The sequence below is a fragment of the Artibeus jamaicensis genome, unplaced genomic scaffold (genome assembly GCF_021234435.1).
Source record: "Artibeus jamaicensis isolate MK-2021 breed Jamaican fruit bat unplaced genomic scaffold, CSHL_Jam_final contig_373, whole genome shotgun sequence".
Classification (NCBI taxonomy): domain Eukaryota; kingdom Metazoa; phylum Chordata; class Mammalia; order Chiroptera; family Phyllostomidae; genus Artibeus; species Artibeus jamaicensis.
Window position 1 is genome coordinate 48703 of NW_026521807.1, and position 15266 is coordinate 63968.

General features: G+C 38.8%; 1 protein-coding gene across 1 annotated transcript in view; it reads right to left on the bottom strand.

Moving 5' to 3' along the window:
• Nucleotides 1-12597, bottom strand: part of GFM2 (GTP dependent ribosome recycling factor mitochondrial 2) — a 58034-nt gene extending 45437 nt beyond the window's left edge. Inside the window, exons 1-4 of the mRNA XM_053664463.1 lie at nucleotides 12520-12597; nucleotides 10708-10792; nucleotides 9093-9150; nucleotides 8544-8641 (exon numbers count right to left, since the gene is read on the bottom strand). Of these exons, the coding sequence (XP_053520438.1) occupies nucleotides 8544-8641; nucleotides 9093-9150; nucleotides 10708-10792; nucleotides 12520-12582 (304 nt within the window). The 5' untranslated portion in view covers nucleotides 12583-12597. The remainder of the gene's footprint in view (nucleotides 1-8543; nucleotides 8642-9092; nucleotides 9151-10707; nucleotides 10793-12519) is intronic.
• Between the last annotated feature and the right edge of the window lie 2669 nt (nucleotides 12598-15266).

A 15266-nucleotide genomic window follows, 5' to 3' on the forward strand; every position in this document is an offset into this window, starting at 1 on the left:
AGCTGCAGCTAACTTTGTCTAGCATCAGAGACCCTCCCAAGAGCTTCAAGAACCAACACAACTGGTGGCCAGCTTCAAACCACACTGGAGCACCACCCAACCCGCTCCACAAAGACACACAAGAAAGGTGAACTTGGCTGGCACCAGAGCCCCACTAAAGTGACCCCCCACTCCATGGGGTCAACACCTGCACAACAGCTCACCTGCTGGTGCCATAGCTATGGCCACCCTTCAGAGGCACTCAGCCTGAGGGTCAATCCCACCCATGATGGGCCAACAGCAATCAAGGTTCAACCGCTACAGGAGGGCACGCACAACCTGCACAAGGGACACCCTGGAAGTACCTGGCTCAGGTAACCAGGGAGATTGCACCACTGGGGCACACAGGACACCTATCTGTGAGCCACTCTGCCAAGACTGGGAGTCGTAGCAGATCTCCCTACATAGAAACAAACACGTGAAGTCAGCCAAAATGAACAAAGAAACATGTCCCAAATGAAAGAACAGAACAAAACTCCAGAAAAACAAAATAAAATGCAGACAAGCAATCTATCAAATGCAGAGTTCAAAACACTGATAATAAGGATGCTCAGTGAACGTAGGAGAAGAACAGATGAACTCAGGGAGAATTTCAACAAAGAGGTAGAAATCAGTTTTTAAAAAGTCCAATCAGAAATGAAGAATATGATAACTGAAATAAAGACTATGTTAGAGGGAATCAACAGCAGATTAGATAAAGACAAGGTAGCAGAAAATACCCAAATTGGAAGAGCAAAAAGGAAGAGGGTTAAACAAATAAGGGTAGCAGAAGGGACCTCTGGGCCAACATCAAGTATACCAACATCTGCATTATAGGAATACCAGAAGAAGAGAGTGAGCGTGGCATTGAGAACCTATCTGAGGAAATAATGATGGAAAACTTCCCTAACATGGTGAAAGAAATAGACATAGCTCCAGGGAGTGCAGAGAGTATAAAACAAGATACACTCAAAGATGCCTGCACCAAGACACATCATAATTAAAATGCCAAAGCTTAAAGACAAAAGAGAGAATCTTAAAAGCACCAAGAGAAAAGAAGCAGTTAGTTCCCTACAAGGGAGTACCCATAACACTGTCAGCTGATTTCTCAACAGAAACTTTGCAGGCCAGAAGGACTGGCATTAAATATTCAAAGTGATGAAAAACAAGGAACTACAAGCAAGATTACTCTACGTAGCAAGGCTGTCATTTAGACTGAAGAACAGATAAAGAGCTCCCCAGACAAGTAAAAGCTAAAGTAGTTCACCACCACTAAACCAGTATTATAGGAAATGTTAACAGAACTTCTAAAAGAAGAAAGGAAATAAATCAAAACTATCAGGGAGTGACATCAGCAACATGGCAGTGTGAGAGAGGACCTCTAGGTCTCTCCCCTTGAAGATACAAGTTGGACAGCTATAACGCAACAAAGGATCCTTTTCAATACACAAACATGTCTGAGAGATCCACACATTGACGCCTCTGAAGGTGGGCTCATTGGTCACCAGAGTGAACAGGGAAGATGGGATGGGGAAAAAGGACAGAAACAGAAACTGCACGCAGACTGGTGCTTGCTCCCACCCCAGCGAATGCTATAGCAGTGAAGGGTGGGGATGCAGCCTCAACTGAGCAGACCAGACCAGAGGGGCAGAGGCGACATCAGACCTGAATGGCTGGCACACACTGAGGATGAGCCCAGGGCCGGGAGCAGGGGAGCTGTGCGAGAGGTGACAACATTCCTCAAACCTCCATCACAAGGATCAGACAAAGGAACCCACCATACCCAACCTCTCCTGGCCCACCAAGCTGTAAAATCCTCACTTGACAGATCACAAAAAGGCCAGAAAAAACTTTCCAGCATAACTGGCTGGTACTCATTGCTGCTAAAAGCACTGGAGAGATCAGAGCTGCAGATTCTGGAACCTGCCTCCCCCAGCCCTCCCCGCTGCTACCCATTGTGGTGGCACAGCTAGTAGCCTTTGGCTGCAGGAAGGCTGCATCAGGTACACATAGGCCACGAGACCCAGCACCTGCCACTTCCCAACATGGGGATGGTGTCCTGAGATAGAAGCAACTGAGATGTAAAGGGAATCCCCACCTGTTCAGGGAATATGGGGAGTTTTCCATGACCCAGGCAACACTACCTGACAGAGATCCCAGAAGGCCCAGAAGTACAGATGAGAGAAAATAAAAACTTGTGCTTCAGCACCACCTACTGGAAAACAACAGAAAGACCTCTCCTACAAATCTGCTACACAGTGAAGAGTCAAATTTAAAAAAAGAAAGATGCCCTTCTCACAAATGCCCAGGCAGAGAAATAATCAACAAGCCCAGTAAATAACCAAGGCAACAAGGGAGTTCAGAAAGAAAATGAGAAATCTCCAGAAAATAAACTTAAAGACATGGAAGACTGATTTAAATAAGACTGCAGCTCTGAGGAAACTCAACATATAAATGACATGAAGAATGAACTAGGAAGCTTAGGAGGTAGAACAGACCACTTACAGGAAATTAGTAACATAGAAGACAAAACTAGAAATGACTCAGGTGGAAGAAGAAAATCGAGAGGAAAAAAAAAAAGAAAAGTCAAGACTACGAAAAGCACCTGACTCCATCAGAAAGAGGGATATAAAAATAATGGGTACACCAGAATGAAAAGAGTCACAGGAGGAAACAACCTATTCAAACAAATAATCAATAAGAGCTTCCCAAATCTATGGAACGCACTGGATCCTTGAATCCAAGATACTAACAGAACACCTAATTATCACAACCTAAAAAGTACACTATACTAAAAAATTAATGATGAAGGAAAAATTCTTAAGGCAGCCAGAGAAAAGAAGACAATAACCTATAAAGGACATCCCAATAGATAATCATCAGATTTTTCAGCAGAAACCTACATACTATGAGAGAATGGAATCAAACATTCAAATTATGAGAAAGAGAAATCACCAGCCAAGAATAATATATCCAGCAAAGTTACTCTTTAGATATGAAGGAGAAATAGAAATTTTTCCAGACATCCATAAGTTAAGGGAATTTACCACAAGACCTGCATTGTAGGAAATACTGAAGTTTGTTCTACCTGAAACAAAAAGGCAAAAGGATACAAAACTATGAGTAACATGACTAACAGACAGACAGAAGCAGGAAATTGCAGCCCTTGTTCAGCATAGAATATTAAACACTTAAATAAGGAGGTAAACACATTTAAAAAAAAGAAGACAACAGCTACGACAATGTGGCAATAAACTCAGAGCATAAGACAACAAAAATATAAAGGGGAGGGGATGAAGGACTGATCCTGTGCAGGTGAATGGAGATCAAATGCAACAGAAGAAAAAGAGCTGCCCTGGCCGATGTGACTGGGTTGGAGTGTCATCCCATAACCAAAAGGTTGTGGGTTTCACCTCTGGTCCAGGAACATACGGTCCCCAGCCCAGGTGTCTAAAAGAGGCAACCAATCAATGTTTCTCTCTTTCTTTCTCTCAAAAAGCAATGAAAATATGTCCTTGGTTGAGGATAAAAAAAAAATTTTTAAGAAGAAAAAAAAGAAGAGTTATTGTATAAATGAAACTTTATTTTGCATAAACCTAACGGTAACCACATAAAAAATCTAGAACTAGTTAGTATCCACAAAAATCTAGCATCAACAAGAAAAGAAATAGTAAGTGCTGGAGACTAAAAAAGGAACCCTCACACACTGCTGGTGGAAATATAAGCTAGTACAGCCACTATACAAAACCGTATGGAGGTTCGGCAAAAAATTAAAAATAGAACTATCATAGGACCCAGGAATCCCTCTTCTGAGTACACACTCAAAAAATTTTGAAAGCATTTATTTGTAGATGTACATGCACCCTATGTTCCTTGCAGCATTACTGATGGTGGGCAAGACATGGAAACAACCTAGTGTCCTTCAACAGAAAACTGGATGAAGAGAAGTAGCACTTATATATAGTGGAATACTCCTCAGCCACAAGAAAAGATGCACTTTGTGACAACATGGATGAAACTTGAGAGTTTCATATGAAGCGAAATAAGTGAGACAGAAAAGTACATGAACCATGATTTCACTCATATATGGGATATAAAACAGAAAGCAACAAACAAAACAAAAAACTCAAAGACAGATAACAGTGTGGTGGTTAGTAGAGGGGAAGGTGGGGGAGGTGAAAGAGGGTAATGAAAGTCAAAAAATGGTGATGAAAAAAGACCACACTTAAGGTGGTAAGCACATAATGCAATATAAAGATGATGTATTATAGAACTGTACACTTGAACTCATGATCTTATTAACTAATATCCTAATAAATTTAATAAAAAAGGAACAAGACCACTTTCTTACACCATATACAAAACATACTCAACATGGATTATGGACCTAAATGTAAGACCCAAAACCATAAAAGCAGAAGAAAACACAGGCAGCAAACTCTTTGACATCACTCTTTGCAATATTTTTTTGATCTCTCCTCTAGCAAATGAAACAAAAGAAAAAATAAACAATTGGAACATCATCAAACTAAAAACTTTTTGCATAGAGAAGAAAACCATCAACAACAAAAAAAGGCAGTTTACTGAATGGGAGAAGATATTCAACAATGATACATCCAATAAGGAGTTAATATCCAAAATACATAGAAGATATACAATTTAACACCAAAAAAAAAAACAACACAACCCAATTTGATTAATAGGTGGAGGAATGAAATAGACATTTCTCCAAAGATGACATGCAGATGGCCAATAGACATGAAAAAACACTCAACATCACTGATCATCAGGAAAGTGCAAATTAAAACCACAGTGAGGTATCTCACACCTGTCAGAATGGCTGTCATCAATACATCAACAAACAAGTGCCAGCGAGGATGTGGAGAAAGGGGAATCCTTTTCTACTCTCGGTGGGAATGCAGACTGGTGCAGCCACTGTGGGAAGCAGTATGGAGATACCTCAAAAAAATTAAAAATGGAATTGTCTTATGACCCACAATTCCACTTCCAGGAATTTATCCCAAGAAACTAGAAAGACTGATTTGAAATAACATAAGCACCCTGTGTTCACTGCAGTGCTCTTTACAATTGCCAAGATTTGGAAGCAGCCCAAGTGTCCATCAATAGATGAGGGGATAAAATGACTATGGGATATTTACACAATGGAATACTACACAGCCGCAGAGAAGAAGAAAATTTTACCCTGCCCTGGCTGGTGTAGCTCAGTGGATTGAGCAAGGGCCTGTGAACCAAACAACCGAGGTTCAATTCCCAGTCAGGGCACATGCCTGGGTTGCAGGCCAGTTCCCAGCAGGGGACGCATGAGAAGCAACCGTATATTGATATTTCTCTCCCACTCTCCTTCCCTTCCCCTCTAAAGATAAATAAATAAAATCTAAAAAAAAAAAAGAAAAGAAAATTTTACCCTTTGCGACAGCCTGGATGGACCTGGAGCACATTCTGATAAGTGAAACAAGCCAGTCAGAGAAAGACAAATACTGTATGATTTCACCAATAGGTGGAATCTAATGAACAAACTGAACTAACAAGGAAAATAGACAGACTCATAGATGGAGAGCAGGATGACAGCTGGGGGCGGGGAGGGAAGGAGGTGATGGGGTGGAGGGACTGAGCAAAAAGGAAAAAGGACCCATGGACATGGACAACAGTGTGGGGACTGCAGGGGAGAAGGGCATGTAAGGGGACTAACGGGTAATGGAAAAAAATACAATTAAATAGTCACAAGGATGTGAAGTACAGCACAAGAAATACAGTCCATAATGATATAATAACTATGGGGTGATAACTTCCCAAGTCATATAAATGTCGATTAATCACTATGTTGTATACCTGACACTAACATAATTTTATATGTAAACTATAATTGAAAAATAAATATTTTTTAATTAAAAAAACTGATTTTTATCATTGAAAATTCAAAAACACAAGTCATCATGGCCCTATACTACTGCTACCTGTAACACCATTAAACCTCTAAAATGCGGCTGGTGTCCCCACATCATGTTCGGGTGTGTGCACATGTGTACATACACATACGCACCAATGGAGAGGGAAATAAAAAAGAAAAATATATTTGTTAGCAACTCTAAATAGCTATGTTAAAGCAATGTATTAGTATTGCTAGTTATTCATAACTAACCAAGAAAACAAACATCATTAAGGACAAAGACCAAAAACTAACCAAATTAGGCGTAATTTTAAAAATCAGTTACAATGATAATAGCAAGATTTTTAACCACAATAATAACCTTATTTTCTATTCTTTCTTTGATTACTAATATGACTAACAAAATCAAGGCTGGAACGAGTTCTGCCACACTTTAGATGGTTTCTAGGCCTCTGGCCTGAACCTCAAAATCTATCTCCTGTATACATACAATGGATTTATTATCCAACCTTAAAAAAGAAGTAAATTCTGACACATGCCACACAACACAGATGAACCTCAAGAACTTTAAGTGTTAAATAAGCCAGTGACCTAGACAGAGCAGTCACACTGACAGGAGGAGAAAACAGAAGGGTGGTTTCCAGGGGCTGCTGGGTGGAGGGGACACAGGGAGTCATTTAGTGGGGACGGAGTCTGGGTTTTGTAAGATGTTCTGGAGACTGGTGCAAACTTTGTTCATATACTCAACACTATTGAGAGTAGTGCTAAGATGGCAAATTTTAGGGAGAAGGAAGGGAAGTTAAGGGGAAAAAGGGGGAGGGATTTGGAGGAACAAATAGGAAGGACACAGGGACGAGAACTAAGGGGGGTGGAAATGGGAGGGAGGTGGGGAGCAAGGGGCGGGGGAGGCTGGGATGGGAGAAATAGACAAAAAACTGTACTTGAAAAATAACTAAATAAAATTAATTAAATAAAAAAAGATGGCAAATTTTATATTATGTGCTTTTTACCACAATTTTTTAAAAAAGATAACTTGAAAGTTGCCTGGGCCCCCTCATTCTGGACTCTCGCTTTAGGAATCCAAACTGAGGATGTGAGGGGAAGATTTATTAATCAGATTCATGACACAATAGAGGAAGCCTAACAATGTTCCATGTTTTGCTGTCTGTTATATTCCAATTTACATAGTAGAAGTTCTATGAGAAAGTCTTGTGCTTTATGTTTAGAAAGGTATCATCATGAAGATTATACTCCTGGGAGGAAAAGAACATCCAGGATTAGAATCTCCATTTGAAATGCACTCTATTGAGAACCAACTCCAAGGGTCCAGAGAAATGATTCTCAATACAGCACATTTCAAAATCACTGTGGAGCTTTGGAAAAAGGTATTTCCAGTTCTGCTACTATAGACCTGATGACCTCCATTTTAAATTTCAAAACAAATTATTTTACCAGGGATTTAAAAAAGCCACTTCATAATGATAAAAGGGTTGATTCATCAAAAAAACCATAGGAATAAAGCAAGGGTGCAGTATTGAAAAACAAAACAACAACCGAAAAAAGCTACGTGGCATTTCAAATGTGAATGCCTGGTCAAGATCAACAGTTTTTTGACATGTTATAATTAAAAAACAGATTCAAAACTTAGATAAATCATCCTACTATTATGGGGAAAAATTAAAAAATCCTTTCTCTACATGAGAACTTAACCTCTGGTTAACTTTCTGGTTCTTACCTTCTAGAAATCAGAAAACAGAAGCATGCCAACTATGTAGCTAGGCAACACATCTTTTTTTAAATGTATTTTTTAATGTAATATATTTATTGAGGTCAGAGAAAGTGGAAGGGAGGGAGACGCAGAGGACACTGACGTGAGAGAGAAACACAGTGGCTGCCTCCCACACACACCCCAACCAGGGACCGAACCCACAAGCTAGGCATGTGCCCTGACTGGGAATCAAACCACAACCCTTTGGTGTATTGGATGATGCTCCAACCAACTGAGCCACACTGGCCAGGGCGAGGCAATACTTCTTATGGAAAAAAATGTGGTAAGCTACATCTGAATTGGGAAGAACTATAAATGAATTACATATACCTGATGGAGATACACAGCCTTAGGTCTGCCTGCGTGGGGCATGGCACGTCCCTTGTGGGAGGCCCTGAAGATAGTCCATGGCGCTGGAACAAGAGATATTCATTTCTAAGGGGCATGAGTCTTCTAAGCCAGGGAGGCTCCTGAGAATCTTGATACCTTGTAACTGACCTACCACTTTTGGCTAGTCAAAGAGGATAGTTCCTTGACAGCCATGGGGGCTGCTACAAGACCTCCTATAGAAAGAAACACCTGCTGCTGGCCTGCTGGTAAGTGAGGGTTCCTGTGCTACAGGGTAAGTAGAGCAGTGCCCAGTGTGGCCTAAGACAGTCTCATGGGTCTGATTGTTTAGCTGAAACTAGAAAGACCCGTTGATGGGTATTGCAACTAATTTTTATGCTGTGATTTAGACATTAGTGCCTCCATGCCATACCCAAGATCTCTAGGTTGACTCCTTACTCAAAACATTTTCCCATGATCTTTTTGCGAAAGGGGGTAAGGAAAGGAGGAATACATTCTAACCTCCCAATGATCTTGTGTATCCAGAATAGTACAGTATTCTTTCTGTGGTGGTAGTTTTGCCTGCATCGATATGAGCCATAATTCCAATATTACGTATTCTGTTTAAAATAGAGGAAAAAAGACATGCATTATAAGGTGGACATGACTAAAATTGTAAAACCCAAATATCTATGCTGTGCAAATTTTGAAGTTGGTTAGTACTTCAATAATTTATATAATGGTGTAAAAACTAGAAAAGTGGAAAACATATTACTATGATGGTACTCCAACAGAATAAGTTACAAAAGAGTTAATTACAATCTTGTGAATAATCTTACATTTATTTCTATGAAAAATGTGCTGCTGCTACACTAAAATTTTTATCATTCAATTATGAAAAGAAAATAGCTTTTAAGATACATTCCAATATGTGTTTATAATAAGGCACGGCAAAAAGTCACAGAAATTAGGGCATGCGCTAACAATGCTGAATAAAGCCCATGTGAGAAACCTGCACCTCTTCGTGGCGGCCAACGGAGAAGACAATGTCCATGAAAAGATAATACTTACTTAGCTACAGGAGGACTGATGATGGAATGAAGAGATTTGATATCATTTCCTATTAAACCTAAGAGAAAAGGGGTTAAAAATAAACTGTTTAAGAAATTCTCCTTTAACATACGAATGAAATAAAAATAATTTTAAGCAAATACTGTAATTCTAAATAAAATTAATCCAAACTAACTCTCATTCACCTAAAATTTATTTTCCTGTAATCTCTAAAAAATGGCTATGGATGACAATAAAACAAGGTAAAGTTTTTAAACATCAATTTCTAGATCACATCCTTAGAAAATACAGATTTACCCCAATCTCTACCACCTTCCACAATTCCATACTAGAACTGTAGAATTAGAACTAATGTTCATAAAAATAATCTTAAGACAGTATATCTTGATCCAAAGAAAAATACAAAACGCAGTCCTATGATCCTGCACCACCAAGGCTTTAAGAGCTAAGAGGGATCCTCGTATCAGCTAACAATGAACGTTTGTACAGTTTGGAACCCACCCTTCCCACAGCACTCCCACGACACAACACCTTTAAAGTCAGGCTGAAAGACACGAGTGAACAGAAGCTACAATAATCTAATACTTCTAAAAGGCCAGGTAGTATTTCTGGAATTTTAAAAAGTCCATAGTATCTTACTCCATGCTTAACATGTATTTTATTAAAAATATTAAAGCAACAAGGCCATTGTATTTATAAATGTAATCTACAACTTCTGGCTATTTAAACAGGTTCTCCCAAATCTCTAAAATAAATCAAGAGTTCTACTACATTTTGGAAACCTCATGGAGGTTTGAAGATGAAAAACAATCTGTACTGCTACAGATAAATTTAATGAGCAAAATATAGAAACCTAGATACACACCAATAATGCAGGCTAGGCCATTAAATTCACATTCCCTTACAAGTCACAAAGACAATCAGTATTTTTACACTGTTTTTCTCACATGACAAAGATAGTAATGAAAACAGCAAGAGAATGAAACTAGTTCCATCAAATCTCCCACATGCTTGCTCACTTCAAACACAGCAAGAATGTTCAGAATTGGCAAGTTCTCTTGCTTTCAGCTTTTAATAGCTATAATATCTAACCTAAACTATTCCAGATAACTATTTAACCAAACTATGCTCTCAAGAGCCTTCAACATAAATTATTCTGGTAAACCTGTATTGACAAAAATACTTTTGTATGAAAACAGAAATGGACTAGAAAATCAATGTATATATAGCTAGAGCAATCTACAAGTAGACTCACCTGCTAAACTTCTGAGCCAGCTACTAAAGCCAATTCCACCCTTTCCTTCATTCAGCTCCTCAAGATGGCCAGCAGAGGAGGAGCCTAATAAGTCTGCTGGGATTCCCTCCTGGCAGCTATCAGAATACACCCAGTTCCTAATAATCTCAAGGAAATAGCCAAGAAGTAAAAGGAGCCACTATTTTCAAAATGGCTGGAGCCCCCTAACAAGGGAGATGCTTACAAATGAGAGAGATTTGGATGGAGGAGAGAAAAAAGGAGGATGAGGCAAATAGGGAGAAAGGAAGAGGGGAGGGGGAGGGGAGGGGAAGGGGAGGGGAGTTGAGTTTAAGTAAAACGAGGGGAATCTAGCAGTATTACCTGGCAGGGAACTGTAATTTCTTCCAAGAGGCACATGTGTCTTTATTCTTTTTAAACTTGATATAATTCTAGAGCAATACATATTCTAGTGAGGAGAAAAAGAAACAATATTAATTTTATGTTAATATGACTTATTATAGTAATTTTAACATTATAACTATGCTTTTTCAGAGGACAAAATACTTTGAATGTCTTTAAAGCAGTGCCAATCTATTAACTCCAATTCTTTTTAAAAGTGACAATCCGAATTACACTACAGGAAAGAAAAAGAATAAAATTAATGCTAGTTTGCTGTTTGGAGCCCACTTTACATGCTGATTCTCCTAGACCTGCAGCATTAGTATCATGGGAACTTATTCGAGAGATATGTCCTCAGCACCCACTCCGAACAAGAGTGGGTCCTGAAACTCGGAGGTTGGGGCAAAACAATGTGTCTTAACAAGCTCTCCAGGTGACTCTGACAGCTACAGTTTGGGAACCGAGATTCTGAACTTTCCAGAGACTCATAAAGGTTAAAAAGTCTCTCACCTTGGATACTGCTTGGTTCTCCTCTACAGCTGCTGAGAACGGGTGGGGGTCATGAACTCTAAAACCATCAGCTGTTTTCAGGATTTACAACAGTAACTACACAACAGTAGAAACACCTCCAAAGCTTTTAAAAAACATCTGGAGTGTGGGGAGAAGAAACCGGCCTTTTAAAAAGCTGCCCAGGCATCTTCTAATATTCCCACACAGAGGATGAATATTCTCCAACCCAATTTATCCCTAGATCACTAGATACACTTCTGTAAAAAAAAAAAAAATTCTTTCTTTATTTTTAGAGACGGGAAGGGAAGGAGAAGGAGAGGGAGGGAAACACTGATGTGTGAGATGCACAGATCTGTTGCCTCTTCCACAGCCCGACCTGGGAACCTGGCCCACAACCAGGCACGTGCCCTGACTGGGAATCGAACCTGCATCCTTTAAGTTCACAGGCTGGCACTCAGTCCAGTAAGGCATACCAGCCAGGGCACTAGATACACATTTAATGGCTGACAGTATATTTGGAATTGTTACAGTTAGTATATGTAATGATATGGGGTTGCCATAAATTACTTTTTATATTATCTCAGAATGCATGCATGTGCCTTCTATATCGTTTTTCCATTAGTTACCAAGTTTCTAGAAACAAAACACTATTATCCTAAGAAAATGTTAAGAATAAAGAAGAGACTCAAAGCTATCAAAATTTCCACCAAGGTAAGACGGAGTGTAAGGTCTTAAAGCGGCAGCAATGAAAACACTGAAGAAAAACTGTAACTCCTTAGGCCACTAATGACTTCCAAATGGAACACAGAAATGGTTATTTTTCAAAATGCTTGCAGCACAGGTGATTTTATTTATTTTATTTTTTTTAATATTTTATTTATTTATCTTCAGAGGGGAAAGGAAGGAGAAAGGGAGAGAAATATCAATGTATAGTTGCCTCTCATGTGTCCCCTGCTGGGAACTGGCCTGCAGCCCAGGCTTGTGCCCTGACTGGGAATCAAACTGCGATCCTTCGGTTCGCAGGCCCGTGCTCAATCCACTGAGCTACACCAGCCAGGGCGAATTTATAAACTAATGATAAGGCATGCCTCCTGGTTACAGGTTCTCCCTTACCTGTCAAGAACTGCTAAAGATAAAGACAAATTAATATACATACACGTGTATATGCATGTGTGTGTACTACACATATGCACACACATATATGTATATACACATACATAGTAGGCCTTTTGGGAAGTAAAGTAACTAATGTTGAAGTACATTTAATTTTACAAAAACACTTACATTAATGTGCAAGCAAGATATTTTCTTATGACTCACTGCAAATGTCCTCAAATTAGACAACATCTTGGCCTTCTAAACTGTTACTCTCTGAAAAAGAAAAATACAAAATTATAAAACTAAGTTTACATGTTACATGTCAGTAACACATGTAAGTAAAGCATATGTAATATATATGGTAAAAATGTATTACTTTTAAAAAGTAAAAACAATGTATTGTTCAGGACATAGAAATTGTGACTAAACATAAAAAATACCACTCCGAGCTTAAAATGTCCCTTGTATTTTTTCTGCATGAATTCTTCAAGATATGAAGATACTACAGAAACAGACGTTTTGAAATTATAAAGATATATCACGCCGACCAAAATGTATAGAATTAAGAATAGGAAGGTAAGCAAGCATCTATATGTTGGTAATTTCTCATTGGTAATATACCTTTTGGGTTTATCTATATATTCTGATTTTTCTACCATAATTATGTAAAAATAAAATGTAAAAACATACAAAAGCAGCACTCTCCGTCTCAGGAGCATGCCCGGGCCTTTCCCGTCCCCCTCTTCTTCCCACCAGGCATGTATGTTACCTTTGCTGTTCTCTCTCCTGTGCTCCAAGGGCCTTTCTTTTGCTTCAGTGACTTGTTTCCAGAATTTACGCAGCTCAGATGGCTCACTTCTACTACCTTTGACTTCTACTACCTTTGTGACTTTCTAAATAAGCTTTCTTTATAATTTGAAATAAAATATATACACACTCACACAACAGCAACTCCTAGTTAGTCCTCTTTTTCTATGATCACAGAAACTAAGCAACTTCAGTTTTACAACATTTACGAAATACTCACTGTTTCAAGTACACTATCAAAGCTATGAGAAATAGAAGCAACTGAGTCGATGGGGAGAAAAGTAAATAAATATGGTTAAACCATTGTGCCCAATGTTATATAAGAAGCCGTGTCAAAACTTATTATTATTCCTCTTAAATTTGCTTTTTTCCCCCCTGTGTCTTAAGACAAAAACAATCACTATCCATATTCAGGAAGTCAAATCCTTTTTATTTTATTTCCTAAACACAGGGTCCAGCACAAATACCATCTCTTTTTTATTACAAAATCTTTTATGACAAAATCAGCCTTGGCTGGTGTAGCTCAGTGGATTGAGCACGGGCCTGTGAAACAAAGGATCCCGGTTCACCAGTCAGGGCACACACCTGGGTTGCAGGCCAGTTCCCAGCAGGGGACCCACAAGAGGCAACCATACATTGATATTTCTCTCCTTCTCTCCTTCCCTTCCCCTCTAAAGATAAATAAAATCTTTTAAAAAAGATGTTCTACAATTTTCAGAAAGTTATTAAAATAATCTTTCCTTTTCTAACCACATATCCACGTGTGTATGAAGCTGAATTTTCTTTTTACAATTCAACCAAAAACTAAAAAAAATACACATAGTAACATATTTAGTACAGAAGCAGGTATGAGATGCCAGCTGTTTTCTACTAAGCCAGATATTGAGGAGACTTACTGTACAAAACTGTAATGCAATGTAAAACACTCTTCAAACTATTTTTGTTTTGAAAAATAGTTTTCATAAAGCTATATTACTTACATCAACATTAAACAGATTTATTTACTTTTCAATGAACCACTAAAATATTTTGAAGTTTTAAGTTCTAATACTTGAATATCAATTACAACCCACATTAACAATCCTCTCTGCAGATCTGAATCATTTTTAAGAGTGTGAAGGGATCCTACAGACCAACAATTTTGAAAAACGTATTTCAACACCATGTTTCCCAAAGAGAATGCCAATGATTATTTTGGGTTATATACAAAAAAATTTCTTACTAAATAAATATTAGAAAAAATGGCCAACAAAACCTGTGATTTTATACGCGATGTTAAGATGAAGTTAAATTAATTTATATAAAGTTGTGAATTAATTTATGGAAAATGGTAAGTTAATAACAGCAAGTGACATTCAGCTATAACCAGTCTGAAAAAATGGTACTCAAATCACTCAAGTGGGAAATACTGCTTTAGTATGGATTACACATATCCTTCAAATAAACATCTTGTCACTTCCCTACTTAAGGTTTTTGACATGCCCAATCTGCCCCCAGCTACCCTCAGTTTTGTACTCCTCTATTCCCTACTCTATGCTGGGGAGCCCCAGCCAAAATTCCCCAGAAACCAGGCTCTGACACCCTTACACCGCTGCGTGTTGCCGTGTAATGCCTGCAAGCATCTCAGAAACCCCAAATCGCCCCACCTAGGAAATTCTATTCAATCTCCAAGCCCCAGCTTAGAAGCCTTTCCTAATTTCCCAGAAAGTTTAACACTACCTTCTCTGTGTTTTAGAACACCTGGATTCATATTTACTCATGACAAAAATGGTATTTACAAGTTATCTCCATTACTGTGAGCTCCCGAAAAGGAGGGATCTCCTAGCAGCAGTGCCCAGCACAGTGCATCAGACTTCTTTTTTTTTTTTTTTGGACCTATAGTCATTTACAGCCCTGCAGTGATTTTCTTCTTTCCTATGTCCCAATGAACTTCAGGGAATGGTTTCCTACCGGTGCTATTAACTGAGTTATTGCATAAGGCCGAGACTTCTTTAGGCCTTGGAAAATATTTAAGTGCTCACCAAAAGTTGTTTAACACCTGACGGTATAAGATCTTTTGCATCCTTGAAGGTCAGCGGTGCCCAAGGCAGGGTAGGGTCTTAGGCACGCCAGGAGTCGCACCGCGC